Here is a 20,539-nt window from a genome sequence, read left to right as displayed (position 1 = left end):
TTAAGAATGGCCGAAATTGTTTAAAAATGCATATTTCATAATAAAAAAAAACAGAGTTCAATATAACTGATCCATTCGATGACTATCCGATGAAATATTCGACAAGTGCCAAACCGAATATAACTTGACATTTCTGAAATACTAGCGACGTGTCCCGGCTCGCTCCAGTTTCATTGAGCATCTAAAACTATCGTCTGACGCAACGGTTAATGTGTCAGGAGTTTGGTGGGGTTCCGAGTTTGATATCGCTCGTTAAATATTACGAATATATTTCAGTATACTACTAAGTCAAATCTTAAGATTTAACGTTGGAAATTGCACGCGATAATGACGCGGAAAGGACACAGTAAATACGTCTACAGGATCCAGTGCCCAGGCTTGCTTACGAATGGCACAGAATAGGAGTGCCTGGAGGAAGGTAGTGCGAAGTGTACAGGAGAGCCACACGCATGGTGGTTCCTCGGTAATGAGGAAATGACTAGGAAGAAGACAGAAAAGGCGTTTTAAACTCGTTTTTTATATATTATAGCACTTCAATAGAGATAGGGTCTTTGCCCTTGTGTGTTTAATATTTACCGTTTCTTATTAATATAAAAGATATATAGTACAGCATAAGTATACCCGGTGTACGGCCTTGAGTATGCCCGTCTGGATACGTACGACCCAATCATCAGATATTCAACCGCCAAACAGCAATATTTAGTATTTTTGTGATACGGTTTGAATGGAAATCAGTGTAACTACAGGTATAAAGAAAAACATCGTGAATGGTGATAAGTCAGTGTAAATACAAGTGCAAAAAAAAACATCATGGCGGTGCATTGGCAGTGAAAGAAATGGTTAATATTTCTTACACAATTTCTATGGGCGTTGGTGATCGTTTACCATAAAAAATCAAAGTAAAATAAATTATAAATAATATTCAATAAATTATAAATTGGTCAATCCGTCAAAAAATTGTGATACTTGAGCTTTGAAGATGGAGTTAATTTTAAGTTTATTACTCACCCAGTAAGCTTAAACTCGCAATCCAACTCGCCTGTTGATCGCTAACGGTGAACGATCCTTTGTGCAGCCTGTCTTCCTGCATGGACGCGATGGCTGGTGACATGTAGCCTTTGCTGAGCCCTGCGGCGAATGGGCCGAGGGACACCGCCAGAGCTGCTAGGATCTGGGGTAAGAAAAACAATTTTACTAAACTTTTACGAATACTTGTATATATTAATTGCAACTAAATCGTAGGCTATGGAAAATAAACTGTTATTTAATTTGTAGAATAGAGTATCTATTCAGTTTATTGGTAGAATCTATATTCTAAATCGATGGTAGATTTACATTTAAGTTAATTCAATAACATGTCAATTCATATATGCACAAAAGACCTACTTCTATCACGATAAATTGGCAACATATTTGACAATATACAGACGTCATTAACACACCATCGAGCTAATATATATTGATACATATGATACTATTTGTTTCATAGTGTAAAGGGGGGGGGGGGGTATGGAACATCCACCATGTTTCAAGTGTTAGGTACTTTTTTCCAGTATACAATCTATCTCTGTGCTAAAATTCATTCAGTTCGTTCCGCCGTTCAGCCGTTCTGTCATAATTGATTTACAATCATCCATTCATCCAAAACACGCGTTTATAATATAAAAAATTTAAAAAAATCGTGCTAAAGAACTTAAGGATGTCTAGAATTTAAAATTTTAACGGTATCAATTTTAAAATAACAAAACACTAATTGAAATAAAAAAATGTCTTACTAATATATCTAATCCATTTTTCTTCGATTTAAGTGTAGACTTTCTGTTATCAGTACGACAATTATTGTCACCTTATGAGTCACGATCGAACCTGAGCCTTTGATATTACTAGTCGGCCCTTATTGGGTAAGTAATTCTTTTATGTATGCGTGTTTACAACAAAATTATAGAAACCGTTCAAAAATATTCAATTGTAAAACTTAAAAGAATCGTTAAAGAGCGTTTGTGTGCTAAATTATATCACAGAACTAATGGCTTTTTAGTTGATTGTATACTTTGGGAATGTAACAATCGCTTCCAGGCTATTTCAGATAACGAAGACATATTTTTTATTATTGTACGGAAACTAGAATTGTAAAATATGCCATTTAAAAAAACCCGCTGAAATACTTTCCTTAGTTGTTCTCAGGTCCGAGGTGTTCATTTCCGAACCGCTGATAGGTTTTTGACAGTGAATAAGCAAGTTTAACGCTTCTATATTGAATTTTCGACTTTTTACTTTGACTGTATAATTTTTCAAATCAAGTTTGTAAGTGTACCATACTCAAATATGGAAAAAAAAACAATTTTATTTAATCGCTGTTTTCGTTAATCTGTATTGATTTACAACATTGAGATATTTTTTCTATCTTTATTCAATTAATTTCTGTCGAAAAATAATTCGTAATAAAATCACTATCAAACATTATGGCAAATCAATCAGCTGTCGGGGTGATGTAACAGGGATGTTATGTTCGCCCTGCATTCGATGTTCGGATCGATCAATGTTTCAAGCGTCATGTAAGTGCGATAATGGATGCTAGGAATGTGACTAATCCCGTTATCCCGTTTAATATCGATAAACAAAATGAATTTATTTACAAATTCCTTGGACGTGGTTTTTACTGCTATTATAAAATTCCTCGAATAATTTTAGCCCGACTTTTGATGAATTAGGCAATACTCGATACAATATAATAAAAAACGTGGAAGTTTTTGCATTCGTTGATTTCCATACAGGATAAATAATAATTCAACTGTTTTTAATCACATGCGTTTATCGGACAAAAGAGCTATTGAGTTTCTGGTTTGTTCTTTTTGGCAAAACATTCCTACCCGTTAAGTTTAAATTTATATTAATCTTAAATAATTAAATTTTCATTAGATATCATGACTGTGACTTAATGTTATGTATTGTCTATCAGAGATTTTTTTTTAATATATTAATATAAGGATGAGCTGACAGTATTATTTTGTTTGTTGAAATAAAATATGTTGTAGTCCTAAATATAATTGATAATTTACTTCGATAAAAAATTATTAAGGCGAGGATGAAAATATAACCAACATTTACATTATTAATTAATGTAATAAACGGTTTTCCATTTAAACTATCATCGCTCAGTTTTATCACAAACATTTTAATTAAACAAAAAATATCCAGAGCGGAAGATATTAAAAAGGCATTATGTCGTAAAAGTTTTCTTAAACAAAATCAACTAATCAATAAAGCTATCGTAAATTATTTAAAGATATCGATATATATAATACCGGAAGCTTTGTCACGTCACTAATCACCAACGGCTAGATGTACATTTGAGGGATCAATGACCGGCACACTGCCTCACATTCAATACCAAATATAGTTATGATGTTACCAAATGAAAATAGATCATAATTTTTGAGGCGTAAGGGCGTAATAGAATGTAAATTTATTTTGGGATTTAAGATATTTTATCGGTCGTAAAATTTGAATATAAATTTTATTAGAAATTGCATCAACGAAAGACATAATCTATTTCATAATCTGTTCGGAATTTAAAATATGTTCTAATTCAAAATTTAATAAAAAAATTTATAGTATTATTATGGTGTTTATAAATGAATAGACATACTGAAAAAATCTACTACACCAATATACTTTTACCCGAAGATCAAGGATATAAGAAAATGCACTTCACAGTCCCGCCGGCTTTAAATTTAGACTTTTGTCGCGTCAAGTGTGAAATTCAAGTCTATGTCGTAAATGAGTACATTCGGTTAGCTATTTGAGTTCTGATCCGGTTCTCAGTAGAATCTACATTCCAAACCAGTAGTAAATTTACGTTTAACTGTAAAATAACAAGTCAAAACTACTATAGCCAACTTCGATATATGTAGTTCAATTTTATTTCATATGTTGACTGTTGTGTCATATGTCATATGTCATAGTAATAACCTGTAAATTTCCCACTGCTGGGCTAAGGCCGCCTCTTCCTCTGGGGAGAAAGTTAATAGCATATTCCACCACGCTGCTAATGCGGGTTGGTGGATTCACATGTGACTAAATTTCGTTGAAATTTGACACATGCAGGTTTCCTTGCGATATTTCCCTTCACCGCCGAGCACGAGATGAATTATAAACACAAATTAAGCACATGAAAATTCAGCTGAGCTGGCTTGGGTACGCGTTCTAACCCACTGGGCCATCTCGGCATATAGATGTCATGAACATGTCTAATTGGCAGTTGTCAACGCAGTTGCGTTAGACATATTATCATAGTGCAAAATTGTGTGCATAAACACAGATGCACTATAATCATTCATTCTCATAATCCGAGGTGAGACAAATCCGATACGACCTGAAAGTGTTTAGGCGCAGGTCCAACGGCTTGACGTGCTATCCGAGACAGGGAAGCACTGCCAATTCCTAGGCTGATACTGAGAATTTGTTACATAAAAACCTGATACATTTCAATGTTTTTGATCCGGGTCGAACCCGGGATTTGTATAAACTTGTCACTACTAACAAGACAGTCAACAAAATAACGATATCTAGATTTCATCCAGTCTTATCCATATAAATACCACATAAAAGTAATCTACAATATGTCACTTCCATTGCCCGCTGTTCTATGTCGCAGCATAAGCAAAAGAAATAGATGAAGCATTATCTTAATAATGTCATTAAATCAATCTTGGGGATTAATTAATGATGCTCTTAAATCCGCGGCGTCAAATATAAAGTGTATACTTTATGTATGAGATTAATTTAGTTAATTATTATAAATTAGGGTGTATTTATAATGATTTTAATAAGCTTTTCATGGTGTTTGAGTTTACTGTCAAACATCGATTTGAGTTGAGAGCCAGTTTCAAGATGGAGCCAGACTAATTATAGACACAAGAACAACGTATCTTAAAGTAACAACCTTTAATGATCCCACTGTTGATCCAAGGTCTTCTTACTTTTTTAAGGAGAAGGTTTAAGCACGTGAAAATTCAGTGGCGTTAGCTTAGTTTTGAACCTGCAATCATCGGTTGAAATACACGCGTTCTAATCACTGGATCATCTCGGCTACCTCGACATTTAAATAGATAGTATTCTCAATACTTCTTCCATAAATGTTTATGTAACATAACATTTATAACAATGGAACATTAGTTATTTATTTATCGATATTAATTAAAACTGATAATAAATTTGAAGCGTGGGTATTTATTCATAGTTTATTTATCATTTCATAAACTATTAATAAACAGTTTATTATTAATATAATATAAAAAAATTTAATAGAACGAGTTTTATTGCAAAATTGTTTTGTGACTACTTGTAAGTCTCCGGTTTCGACTAGCGTTACAATCTAGCATGTAGGGTCGAGCACGTCAGGGTTTCATTTCAATTAAGAGAATCCTTGTGTTGTTTTCTATGTGATGTATTCATTTGTTTTGTTCTAAATTAAATACAAACAGTTATAAAGGTCAGTTCATAGTAATTTAGGCTTATAAGTTCTGAACAAAATTTTGTAACTTTATTTGGAAAAACATAACAGATTATCTTCCTTAAGCTAAATTCTTGGATACTAATCATTGTCCGACTTTGTATGTTTATTTTCTTATTGATACATGATACTCTAAATTTATTTTTCGGGTATCTTATATAATATTTGCGTTGATTTATTTGAAACTAATTCTTCTCTAAGGGTCAGATGAGATTATAGTCATAAAAAGTAGCCTATGTCCTTCCTTGGAGTTCAAGCTTGTTTCATATTACAAGTAGCATAACATCTTAACCCCTACGGTTGGTAGCGTATTGGCATTGTACAATATGGTTAATCTTTCTTCCAGCTCTAATGTCTATGGGCGGTGGTGACCATTTATAATCAGATGACCCATTTGCCCAAATGTAATCAAATATAATTTTGTATAAAACTAATTTCCTATTACTATATGTATATTAAAAATTTTACATATAATTCCGTCTATAATTGGCACAGAAATGCCATCGTCTTAATTTTTGTTTACATTACATTCATATCGCGCGCGGTAAGGGAAAATATCGCGAGGAAGCCGGTAATTGTCGGGTGAATCCCGCCACATATATATATATACCAACCCGCATTGGCAGATATACGTATATTATGTGAGTAGTATTAGACGATATCTAATCAAACAGAGGGACATTAAAGGAATGTTAAATATAACTCACCTGTCGTCTGTATCCTTGTCTCCCATCTTCCCCCCTCATCATCATGATCCTCGTCTCCGGCGTAATGTTCGTCATTTTACCCAAACACTCTTTTTCACTCATATACACTGTTTGCTTTACACTTACACTTATTTACACTTCACTGTGAGTTTTTCACTTGAAGTTATCAGCATTTCACTCGTACATTTGACCTGTAACAAGAAATTAATTATGTATTAAATATTTCATTTATTTTTACTTAGTAATTTACATGCTATCTTTATAATTATACATAATATACTTCATTGCTATTTATTGAAAAATAAATCTTTTAGAATGGAAATTAAAATAATTCATTATTAGCTTTGAGATAAAGTTATGGAGCTAATTCCACCACTCTGATCAAAAGGGAGTCGGCGGATCCAAGTGCGGCAGAATTTCATTGAAATTAGTCACGTACAGGATTCCTCTTGGTGTGTTCCTTCAGTGCTGTAAGTACATGGAAATTCGGGGTGATTTGCCCGGGTTTTAACCCCACCTCTGCAGTTCACATGCCACACGGTTTAAGCACTGGACCACCTTAGCTCTTTATTTTAAATTAAGTATAATCAATGTTTAACAAGAGATGATTTAAAAAATAAAAATGTATGAGTAAATACCGAAGACCATTCTTCCTAATAAAATTATTGTAAAATCTAAATTAATTTTATCTACATCACCATTATGATCAGTCAATAAAAATCCATATATAAAGATATGAATAAAGAATAAAGATCTCAATCAATTATTTTTATTTATTATAAGATATTATTAAATAAATAAAATTGTATTTATCTTTCTGTCCATATTAATCCAATCAAAATATGAAACTAATTAAAAATATCAAAATTTACATCAATTATTTTAAGCACGATTCAATTAACACTTCAAGCAAATATATAACATGACTATTAAATAATTATTAGTAAATATTTATTGAAAAAAAGATACTCACAATTTAAATCTAAAATTTAAAAAATCAATGAGCCGTAATATTTAATATTGTATTAATAATAAATACAGTATACGGAAAATATTAGATGACGTCGTTCAATCACTCACACAAACACACAATATATTTGTCACAATATTTTATATTCACTACTCAATGTCCGACTGTCAGTTGTGTCTCCATACAAGTGTGACTTGTAACTGAGATGGTTTGAGATCGCCACAACTATCTGTTAACAATGAAATGATAGACAAAAGCATACGTAAGTGGTTCCGTCATTACCTTGTCAAAATAATGGGTTCGTTTTTGTAAACAACTTATATTATTATTATATGCGTATTTTTATATCGAAAATATTTGTTTTTTATTGCTATTTCCTATAATTTCATTTGTGTTTAATTGATATTTAGAAAAACTTTTAAATCTTTGAACGTTTGATATTTCATTTATTTAATTACTATATCATCGAATGCACAAAATATGTATATAGTTATACATATATAGTTATAAATATCCCCACGAGTCACCGACATTCTTTAAAATCAGTGTTGATTTACCTTCGCACATATTTTGTCAACAAAAAATACCACGAGGCCACTTGCCTTGATTGAAGAAAGTTTAAAAAACGCAATTAGACACACAATACTATAGTATATTTTTTAAGAATTCATTTTAAATTATCACTTTTTAAAATTCGTATTTGTTGTATGAAATCCTATAGCTTTTTTATTATATCTGTATATAATCTTACCATAGAAATGGCTATCCAATTGATATGTATACAAAAAAATCTAATTAAGGCTGCTTATTATGTCTAGTAAAAAGTCCAAAACTCAATTGTGGTAACGGAACCTTTACTCCGAAATTCCGACTCCCACATAGTCCCTTTCTTCCAAAGTATGGTCAAAAAGTACCAATGTTTGTAGTAATCAACTAAGTCTATATATATTAGTATACGCGTAAACCAGCTGCTAAAAATAATGATATTGAGGTTAATATTGTTTTTTATCATTAGTTAATGATTACTTGTTTACCAAGACATCGTACGTGATTTATATTTATGTCTTAAATACTTGTTTATGCGATAAAACTAATATATTGAACTAAATGATTCTACTTTTTACAATTGCACGTATAAATAAAATATGTTTTAAAAAAGTTCAAGGTGTCGAAGGTACAGAATTATTCTAAATATTACCAAACAGCCTATATTTGGATCACGACGTACGTATATAAGCATAATATTATACAGATAGTAGAAACTAGAAAGTCAGCGGAGCAGAGGAACAGCCGTTCGTTACCTTGACGTAAAATTATTAGCATTGTAAAAAGCCTATTTCATATTGAGAATGAACTTATATCTGCAATGTGTCTCATGACATAAGTAATTTTAATTATTTTGGCTCACTTATTAATACAAAATTGTTGTAAAACGTAAGACTAACTATTAACGATCTTTTCATTCAAAATAGCTCGCTCTTCCACGTTAAATTATTGGCGTTTTAATAAAATAAATTAAAAAAATATGATCTAATTTGTATTTTTTTTTACTCTTAGTGAATAGTTCTAACTTTCTAAAACTTGCGTACCCTATTATGTAGTTATTCTGGCTCACTCTTAATAAAATTACTAACCATACTAATTACGCAATAAAAGTACACGTCGCAATAAATAAAACTTACCCCCCTTAAAAATATTACCTATTACCTACGTACGGTGTAATGTAATCATAATACATAAAAAACGTACCATGTTTATATGTCGTAATTTAACGAGGAAAGTGTAATATTACAAGTTATTAATTAGCTGAAACATAAAACAATCGGTAATTAAAGTGTTACCGGTCTTTTTTGCATCGAAATATAAATTTTATTGTATAATTTTTGCACTAGTTCGCAATCGCGGCTTCCGTAAACATATAGCCATAGTGAAATGAGTGACGTATATGTATATCCTGTAATGTAATTTTCTGCGAATGTCTCACTTCTGGGCTACAGTCTCCTCCCTATTTGGGGAGATGTTTAAGCGATTATTCATAGCCCCCTTTTTGCCCCCATTATTGCCCTAATGCAGATGTGTGGTAGATTTTCATCCGACAATACAGGTTTCAAATTAAGCATATTAAAATCAGTTTGTATGTGTGGGGGGGCGATATCCGAAACTAATGATCCAGTTCAGAAAAAAAAATCTCTGATAGAAATATTTATTATTTCTGATGGTATCAGTTATTGTTATTGTTATTTCGTATCATGTTTTTAATAAAAATAAATTACAATTGGTGCTATAAATCAAAATATATAAAAATCTAATTTCAATATTATATAACTGTGTTAAGAAGAACATACCAACACAAATTTTTCGCATTTTTAAATTAGTAGGGTTATATTTAAAGAAATGGTAATTAGCGTACTCTTTTCACTGTAGATAAAAATCAGTCATTAATCACGACGCGACGGTAAAGTTTATTGTTTAAATCGCGATTAGGATGTATTTTTTGTAATTCCTTTTATTTACACTTGGATAACTCATGATTGTATTACGTCATAGAAAAGTTTACAAAAGAATTTCATGAGTATATTTTTAGAATTTGAGTCAAAGACATCGTCATCGACTTAGTATGTGCCACACACTCATTACAAATTTTACCGCCAAATAAAAATACTTCGGATTGTGTACTGGATTGAAGGGTGTGTGAGCCAGTCTACAGGCTCCTAGCAACATCGTAATGCCCAAGGTTGGTGGCGTATTGGCAATGTAAGGAATGGTTAGTATTTCTAAAAGCACCAATGTCTATAGGTGAACAGTTAATATCCTGGCCTTTTAGAATTTTGTTTCTTAAACATTAGTGAATGTCAATTTAGTTTTATACTGAACGCTCAATGCTTGTCTATTGCTCTGGAAGAAACCTACCTATATCCAGTGGACGAACAATGGCTGACGATTATGATGATGCTGTATACGTAAGTGAAACTTGTATAACGATACCATAAAATCAATCATAATCCCAACTAATATTATAAATATAAAATAATAAAAAATAAAAGTAAATAGATTGACATGAAAAGTTAACATAGTCACAAAAAATCCAATGGCCGCGCTCTACAAGCCTGTCTTGCGGAAATATGAAGGTGTTTATTTGTTACGTCTTAACGTCTCAACTATACAACTGATCTGATACAGTGACAAAGGATTTATAGCAGATATGTTATGGATATGTAATTTCAGATCAGGATATTTATACGGTAGGATATATGAATAATATTAGACCAGATTCAAATTACGGGTACAAAATTATTTCCGATTATCCGATTGCTTCGGATAGTTTCGGAATAAATAGTTGTAGAGAACATTACTAGGTAACAATAATTTGACTTTATTTGAAGGCTTATTTGGTATTAGGTATAGTCACAGCAAAAAACAATAATCTTAAAGCCAATTAACTCTTTAAGTATATATAACACAATTCAGTATAACAAACTATTTTAATTTAATTCGGTTACGGTTTCGGATGTATTTTTAGTTCGGATATCCGATGATTACGGTTATGGTTACAGAACTCCATAGCATCCCCGGTTTATAGTGAACTTTACACTTGGGCGAATGTGCAGCCGGAAACTGTTGTAGTATAATATTCAAATAAATGACGTCAACATAATAAAATTATTTATGATACAAATAATGTTTCTTGTGAAAATTGTGAAATGTTTAGAAGTTACTACGTCAAAGAAAACGGATAGGAAATATCAAACAAACACACAAATGTTAAAAGCTAGGTTTCGTACTTAATTATAAACAACTATTTTCAGCTCATAGACCAGTATTGACGCAGTTTGTAAGGCATGTCGTCCAATGCAATGGAAAGGCGATAAATGGATTGTATAAATTCATACAATTTCCATATTAATTATTTTACTTGTAAACATTTTTATATCATTGTTGTTGGTATAAATGTATTTTCCTTATCTATTTTTACTATCAATGATAATTTACAATAATTATGTCATTAAAATCAATATATATTAAAAAAATATTTTTTCAATATTAAGGTTGGACGCATGCTTGGTTAAAAATAATAACGAATTAATTTATATCAAATCAAATCAAATTATTCTTAATTTAAGTAGGTTTATAAAAGCACTTCTTAAAAACAAAACTTTTGAATATAAATCTTATAATTCATTTTTATATGACACATCTTATTTTCTTAGCATAGTATATTATATCTTCTAATGGATAACAATGAAATCGTACAAAGACCTCAAGCATAACCGGGTCAATGGTAAGCGATTATTTTAAATCGTACAACAGCTGGCTACATGAAATTATAAACAAGCAATAATGACCTTTATTAGAACGCAACATGTTATATTAAAGCGTGAATAATTTGAACGTTTGAATTAATTTGGATTTATGTAATTTTCAAGGTATACCGGATGTATGTAATGCACTAAATTAATTTGACATTTAATTTTTGAATGGTATTTAGTGTTTTTTTATTAAAATAAATATTATTGGTCTAAAGATTGCAGGTTCACACCCCGGTAAGTCAATTTTCATATACCTAATTAGTATCTATAAATAATATCGTGTTCAGCGGAAAATATAGTGAGACTCCATTGGCCCAACGAAAATCTACCAAGAGGCCTTCATGATTAAAAAAACAGTTCTTTTTTCAAATATCCTCCTAAAAGAAGAAAAGGCCGTAGCAGCAAATAAGCTATCTGATGGTAAGTGGTCACCTGTGCCTATAGACAATGGCGCCGTAGACAAAAATATTCATTCGTTACAATTCCATTGTGCCACCAAACTTGGGAACTGAGATATTATGTCCCTTGTGCCTGTAGCTACACTGGCTCACTCACCCATCAAACCAGTCAGTACTAAATATTGCTGCTGCTGGCGGGTTTGCACAAAGCCTTACCACCAATCGATATATTATGTAATCAATACTAACAGATATACTAGCGTAAATATTATAAATAGAGTCTACCGTGAGATAGCAATATTAGTTATTTTCAGGTATAAGGAACCAGTTAACTATTGTTATAACAGGTACAAGGGGCAACAACCGTAGTCGTTTGTAACATATTAGTACAATTTTTTCTCGCTGTCAAACGCGTTACGCGATTCTACCATATGAAGTGGGGGTATGTGGGACACACCCGTGATCAAGACACTAATTGCGTCCTAATACAAAACCAGCGGTACCTTTCCGTCTCTCCGGCGGTCACAGGATCGCTTTTGCATGCTACCGTCACGACGTAAATGCACTTATCATAAATATAAGTCAATATTTTTTTTCAGTACCTTATTTAATTGTTAGTTAACCGATTTTTATTTGGTATTGACGAGCTTTAGTGTTACAAGTACAGAAAATTTAAATAATAGTACAAAAAATATTTAATCATTGAAATTCACACGTGTTCCTATAATTTATGTGTTATCATCAAATTTCGGCTACTGGGTATTATAGGTCGGGTATATTTTTACGCGGTAGGTAGATGGACGGTCAAATTTGTAACTTAATGATAAGTCACCACTGTCCACTTAAAGTAATAACCATTCCTTATATCGCCAATGTGCCACTTACCTTGGGAACTGAGATGATATGTCCCCTGTGCATGAAGCTACTGGCTCACTCATCCTTCAAACCGAAACACAACAATACTAAGTCTTGCTGTTGGCGTGGAGCTAATACTTGTTGACTTCCAGACAGGATGTATTATATATATATAAGTATAATTGTATTTAACTAAAATTAGTTTGTATTTTTAAATGTTGAAAAAGAGTAACTACTGAGTTGCTTGCCGGTTCTTCTCGATAGAATCTGCATTCCGAACCAACCGAATAAAGTATTTTTTGATTTTGATGGGTGCGTGGTGCCCAGGCGAGCTTGTACGAAGCCCTACCTCTGCTGTAGTGTTTTATTATCGGTATAAAAATTCGCTTTTCTAAAATCTCAGTTTGAATTATTTCTGAACTTCAAATTTTGATAGTTGTCTATTTTAGCTTTATAAATCGAACAGTTATCTTGTTTTACGGAAGCTTTCGACAGAAAAACAATGTAGTTATTTTTATTTCTACAATGCGTGTCTAAATCCGAAACTTTACGGACGACGAGATAAGGGCAATAACAGATTGGCGATTAGTAATATAATTATGGTATGCGTGTTTATTTATAAAAAAAAAATAGATGTGTTGAATTCAGTTGGAGCGAAGTTGCTTTCGTTTGTATATTATGTATTAAGTAACAGACACAGAAACATAATTGTTATTTAATATTACCAGTGGTTGAAGTCAAAAATAAAAGAGAAAAATGATATTACCCATATTGAGCCGTATATAATAGAAAGAGACGAAGAAAAAGAGAAAGAGAGGCAACGTTTACCTGGAGAGGGTATATACGCTTTTTCCTCACGTGACGATTTTTGCCAGTTCTCTCTACCGTATGTCGCGAAAATGAACTTCGTTCCAAAAACATTTTAAATAACCACAAATTATAGTTTATATAAAATTAAAAAATAAGGTACAAAAATGTCGTAAATGTGTAAGAGGCCTTATTCTAACAGTGAAACAATAAAATTAACGAAAATTCACTTCAACCGTTTGTTCATTTCACTATAACGACTATTCCGGACATATTACAGACGTGACGTAGTCGTTTTGCCATTAAAATTTTGGTAACGCTTAGCAGCATTGGATTTTAATAGTTGTTTTAAAACATTTACAATTTATTGGTTTGTTTACAAATAGCAAGAATAAAATCGTCCTGTGTCGTCGTTGGGATATTTCTCTTTGAATATCAATGCAATTAAACCGCAAAATTTAAACGATATATTAAAGAATTTCATGATAGCCTAGTACTTTAAATAAATAAAGTTCTACGATATGATCTCCTAGTACTTGTTCTGTTATCTTTTGTACCTATAATTCTGACTTAAGATTATCTCCAAGTCGATTAAACTGAATACTCGAACATTATATCATTACACTTTGTAAAATTTAAGTAACTAAGTTTGTATATTCTTTAGTGGGAGCTTTGTGCAAGCCCAAAGCCAAGGGCAGAGGTGACCATTTGTCATTGGGTGAGTCCTTTGCCCGTGCTATGCCATAGAAAAACTCTTTTTATCACTGCCTGTTTTTTTGTGACCTTTCAGAATAAAAATATTCTTTATTCGTGTAGGCTCTTACAGGCTATAAATTATCATTCTACAAGATCTTTTAAATTTAAGTTAGCCGTTTCGGAATGAATCACTTAGATTGACCAGCGAGTAAATATATATTAATTATCCTATATTTGTTTAGTAACTAGATGAAAGCCCGACTTCGCTCGGATAATTTTCGGCTTAATACAACTGAAAAATCAATACATGTATTTTTTAACGATCTAGTATAATTGCGGATAGGTTTCGATCGGGTCTATCATAGACCTGCACGAGATTATTGATATATGTGCGTCTGTTACTGTATGAAGTTGTAAATACGATTATTTTTATTTAGACAGTATATTCTTGTACGCAAAGGTCTTCGTACTACAATTGGAACATTATTTATACGTAGAGTTACTACGGTCTGTGACGCACCTGCCAAGTGCCAACGCACTGGCTGCCAATGATCTGATTATATTTGATGGTATTTAGGTTCGAATGTAATAACATTTGAATGCTTAATCTTATATATAACGGATGTTGATATGAGATTTACGATATAGTTTAGTATGTCAATGCAGGAGAAAAGAATATTGCCGACACGAGAGTGCTGTGAACTCTGAAGTAATATGTTCTTTTATTTTGATGATATAGGTAGGCGGACGGCAAATGGCCTGATGGTAAGTGGTCACCACCGCCCATAGACATTAGCGCTGTGAGAAATATTACTTAAATCGCCAATGCAGCACCAACATACGGAGCTTGTATGTTATGTCCCTTGTGCCGATAGTTACACTGGCTCACTCACCCTTCAATATGGAACACAAGTAAACTAATGCTGTTTGGCGTTAGAAAATATGATAAGCGGGTGGTACCTACCCAAGTAATAATAGTTAACAATAAATAAGTACCTAATAAATCTTTAATAGATAATTCACTATCACTATGTTGTATGTCCATTAATATTAGATTAATTTATTTCTCCTAGCTCAAAATCGGTTAACACAACGCCTGGTGTACCTCTGTCGAAACATCGTCGAGTAGAATAAAATATGTAAGACAAACAGACATCTATTTTCGTACTAACGTATAATTATTTCATACATCGTAAATATGTTCAAATGTTATCACTTCAAGCGCTTTTTTATACAAAACGAAATGAAACATAAAAATAAATAAAACGATTTTAAATAAAAAAATGCACTATTTTTCTACAACGTAACTCACAAGTCTCGTTCTGAAAAATACAAATGTTCTTGATAGACATCACTTTTCGCTTAAACACTAAAAATAAACATCCTAACCGAACAACGCTTCGTCTTCAATGAGTTTATTATATATTATTCGCTGGCCTGGGTTCTTTAAATAGTCATGAATATACTGGTTAAAATTCAATTGATGTTTAGGAAACACCAAAAAAAATACCCAAAGTTATGTCATGTTAAACAAACACTAACCTAGACAGTTTTCTTAACAATAATTACTCAAATAAATAACTTTTGTCTGATTCCAATAATTATGACTTAATTTATTTGTCTTGTTCGATATATAATCAAAATTAACTGGGCTATTTACTCAGCTGACTATTAAAGTATTTAAAGTAGTGTATTATAAACCTCATAAATATTAATTCTTATTCGATAAAGACTATAATATAGATGATAAAAAAGGACGGAGGTTAGTATTCGTCGCTGTTTTGTGGTAAAATATATGTTGAGTGGGTGGTAGCTACCCAGACGCGCTTATACAAAGCCCTATCACCAAGTAAATTTATTCATATTTAATTATATCTTATATTTTGGTTAACTATCAAATTTCTTTAAAGCTCTTTTTGGTAGATTCTAATTAATTCATTTTAATATTGATCGATTTTATCAACTTAAAATTTAAAGAGTACTGTATTACTGCATCTGAAGACAATACTCCTCGTTTTCACATGGTCCTGCTAAGTTCTCCTATTAGTAGAACTCCTAGAACACGACGACTAACATATCCTTATGCTGTTATCTTGTTTTAGTTTATTAAAAGGAAAGGTTATGATATAAATATAAAGAGAAATAATAGTGGTTTTTAACAGTGATTTTTTTTTTTCGAATAGCTTAATTCGTTTCGGAGATTGCCCCCTATGAATGAGGTGGGGTGAGAATGAGAACCATGTTGTGAGGAAAGTGTTGAGCATGGACGTGGTTATAGAGAACGACCAAAGAAACGATGGATGGATTGTGTGAAAGACGATATGGCTGAAAATAATGTTACTTGTGAGATGATGTCACACAGAGAAGTATGGCAGAAGAACACGTGCAGCTACGACCCCAAATAAAATGGGGATTAGGGAAGTAGGATGATGATATATTAGAATTAAATCGACAAAATTATTTCTTAATGAAGTCTCTATTCTATTATATAGTGTAATGTTTCTACAATTACCAACTCTATTTCTTAAAGGCTTAGGCTGTATTTGTAAAATCACTAAATTAGAATATTTAATTTTATATAGATAGCAATAAATTGAATAAAACGATTATTAAAGCCATAAACTAAAGAAAGACATAAATTCATCCAAAGTTTCTCATTAAAACGTTTAATAAAAATATTATTCATACGATCGTCATTAAATCCGTCATACATCAACAGACTGCATTTAAGAAAATAAAAGAGATACCGTAAAAGCGATTTTGACGCCTCGGGCGGCCATTATACATGTGATCCACGAGAAAATTACGATGGTATCGACGTGTTACATCTTCATACGGAGGCATTTCATACCGTCAGACATTACAAGTAACTTCGAATTAATAACATATTTGTACCTTCCATACATAGATTAAGATAATTTAATTGGTAAAACTTCTTCGCAATTTACGAGAAAAACATGTCATCTATGTGTAATGTTATATTGACGCCCAAATAATTAACATTAACATTCCAAATTTGAATTTAAGTGCAACGGTTATAAGTTGCGATTGAACAAAATACTTTTGACGTCTTAAAGTACGCCACGACACGAAAACCATTTCAAGCTTCGAACACTAGCGACAGTGTTTAAATCGGACACGCCTTTACATGTTTCTTTTATAAATCAATCTAATACTCATATATTACAACTTCAGCGATGCCAATTTCATTGAATTAATAAATGATTCATAGACCTGAAGTTGCCATTACTTATTGAGAAGATAAATTATTATCAGTTATCATCAGGGATCTCCCTTTTATTAAATAAATTGCGGAGAAAGTTAATATGATGATAAATTCTCAAGGAATAGATAGATCTCAGACCAGATACTTGTTAACTTTCATTTAACTCTCAAATAAACTAAGGAAATATCGTACGATATAAAATCTTCCAAAGTAAATATATTTTCGAACCCTCATTACCGGTAGATCGAGAGTCCATGGTAATGAGACGCAACGTGTTGTCAAATGACTGATGCCGATTAATCGATACACCGCACCTAATAACATACATGGATATACCATTAAATCTCTTAACACCATATATTTAAGGGCTTTAATATCTTGATGTAATATCGCTAATGGTGATCGTAATGACGATACGAGTAACACCTACGCTCGAAGATGATTGTAAGATTTGATTGCCGGTAATGAGATTTTAATTATAAAGATTTCGTGTTCATTGAAATAATATGTTTTTTTTTTTTCTTTGTTTTAAAAATAAATATTATAATAGTACGTCTACATCAGTCTTGCAATCATTTAAATTACCTTGATAAATGAATAAAGACTATTTGAGAATACTATCGTAGAAGTAGGGGCGCTAGAGTCTCGATAATTTAGCGGCAATTTTACACGTGAGTTTCGAGAGATGAATGGAAAAAATACGTCAATTTGAAAGTACCTATTTTCCTTCTTCGAATCATTTTGACCAAAACGATTGAGCCAATTAGCCTCGGCTTGAACCGAACAAATCTAAAGTAGCAATGAGTTATCACGTGCTTTATATATTTTTATAATTTACCCTATACTCGGAGGCAAGAACTATATAACTATAGATCTCGTAGTGGAGCATTGTGGAGGAAAAGTACAATCCATAAAAAGACGTACAAATTAAAAAGAGGTACAGGATACGATTATTTTTTCTCGCTGATGGGGCTTTGTGCAATCCTTTCTGGGTAGATACCTCCCACTCATCATATATTCTACCGCCAAACAGTAATACTTAGTGTTGCTTGACATATAATATTTAAAAGTAAATGAATGTCATTTATTATCTTTTCAAATGTGTCTAATTTTATTCGTAATAAAACCATAATTCAATGGTGTTTCTTATTTATTTATATCAATTTATTACGAATAAATAATTTCAATGTCAGAAGAATATTCTATGCCATCTTACATATCGACCATGTCAAGATATCTTCGTCCTGAAACTTTTAATGTGGAACCTGAGACGGCGTCTGCAGATTTGCGATGGTTACACTGGCGGTATACATTTATAAATTTTATCTCAGAAGAAGCTTGTAACGAAACTGATGAAATGAATTTAATAATAATAATGAAATTAATAAATCATCTATCTCCTACCGTGTACTCCTATATACGCGATAATAAATCCTACGAGCATGCCTTATCGTTATTAGATCACATATATTTAAAGCCCAAAAATGAAATTTTTGCTCGATATACTCTAGTTGCTCGAAAGCAAAGACAGGACGAAACTATTACAGAATACGTACGCGCACTGAAATTATTAGCACATGATTGTAATTTTAAAGCAGTGACCCCTGAAGAATATAAGAGTGAATACATTCGTGACGCATTTGTTGCTGGGATCACATTCCAAACAATACGACAGAGACTCTTAGAAAACAATACCTTAAGTTTAGATGAGGCCCTGAATCAAGCGATTGCTTTAGAAACTGCCGAACGAAATTCTCAAGGCTATATAAATAATAATTCTTTTAATCTAAACGCTCTTTCTAAGCAGGAGCAAGAAACGCCAACTCAACAAAACTTAGCTGTAGCAAATTATCCAAGAAAGAAACATTGCTTCTTTTGTGGTGGAAACATTCATCGACGATTTAAGTGTCCTGCTCGTAATGCCACCTGCCAACTTTGCACCAAAACAGGTCATTTCGCCAATGTCTGCCGTAGTAACAAAGAAACACTTAACAACGTTGTAAACGAAGATGCACCTGTCGAAGTTGCTATGATTTCTGCCGCCTCACCTTCTAGTTTAAAAAGAGCTACGGTATCAGTAACAATTAACAATTACGAAGCCGATGCACTTATTGATACTGGTAGTTCAGTAAGTTTCGTAAGCGGTTCTTTAGCGCAAACAATAAACCTGAAAAGAAACCCTTGTAAGCAGGCCATAACTTTAGCCTCACTTAATCACATATCTTTTGTGGAAGGTTCCTGCGTAGCGACAATCAAAATTGGTCAACATATCTATAAACGTCAAACACTCTTAATTGTAAACAATCTTTGTGCAGACCTTATTATAGGGCATGACTTATTACAAAATCATTCAGTGCTTGAATTTCAGTTTGGTGGTAACCAAGGACCGCTGAAAGTCTGCAGTGTTATAGAAGCATCAGTTCCTCCTGCAACTTTATTTAGTAATTTATCTCCTAATATTAGACCGATATCTATAAAATCCAAACGTTACTCTGAAGAAGATTTACAATTTATAAACAATGAAATATCTAAATTACTAGAAGAAGGCGTCATTGAGCCCAGCGTATCTCCATGGCGAGCACAAGTATTAGTTACAGGAGGTGGTTTACATCGAAAGCGGCTTGTTATTGATTATTCGCTTACCATAAACAGATTTACAGAACTAGATGCATTTCCTCTACCTAGCATCGAGTCTGTAATTGAAAAGGTTGCGAAATTTAATTTTTTTAGCCAAATCGACCTGAAAAGCGCTTATCACCAGGTACCAATTTTGTCGTCGGAACGAAAATATACAGCATTCGAAGCATGTGGCAAACTTTATCAATTTTCAAGGATACCTTTTGGGGTAACAAACGGCGTCGCGGCCTTCCAGCGAACATTACAATACATTATCGATACAGAAAAATTAGCAGGAACGTTCGCATATTTAGATGATGTCACAGTTTGTGGTAAGAGTAAAGATGACCACGATAGAAAACTTAATAAATTTATGAATGCAGTTAAGAAATACAAATTAACTCTAAACGAAAGTAAATGTGTCTTTGGAACCGACTCTATA

The 20,539-nt window shown here is 32.3% G+C and overlaps 1 protein-coding gene across 1 annotated transcript in view; it reads right to left on the bottom strand.

Moving 5' to 3' along the window:
- Nucleotides 1-20,539, bottom strand: part of LOC125072752 (facilitated trehalose transporter Tret1-like) — a 91,497-nt gene that overhangs the window by 24,667 nt on the left and 46,291 nt on the right. The window contains exons 2-3 of the mRNA XM_047683436.1: nucleotides 6,223-6,413; nucleotides 1,009-1,171 (exon numbers count right to left, since the gene is read on the bottom strand). Of these exons, the coding sequence (XP_047539392.1) occupies nucleotides 1,009-1,171; nucleotides 6,223-6,324 (265 nt within the window). The 5' untranslated portion in view covers nucleotides 6,325-6,413. The remainder of the gene's footprint in view (nucleotides 1-1,008; nucleotides 1,172-6,222; nucleotides 6,414-20,539) is intronic.

This window comes from Vanessa atalanta, chromosome 22 (assembly GCF_905147765.1).
Source record: "Vanessa atalanta chromosome 22, ilVanAtal1.2, whole genome shotgun sequence".
NCBI classification, from domain to species: domain Eukaryota; kingdom Metazoa; phylum Arthropoda; class Insecta; order Lepidoptera; family Nymphalidae; genus Vanessa; species Vanessa atalanta.
Note: the sequence above shows the minus strand (reverse complement) of the source record. Positions and strands in the feature narration are given on the sequence as shown.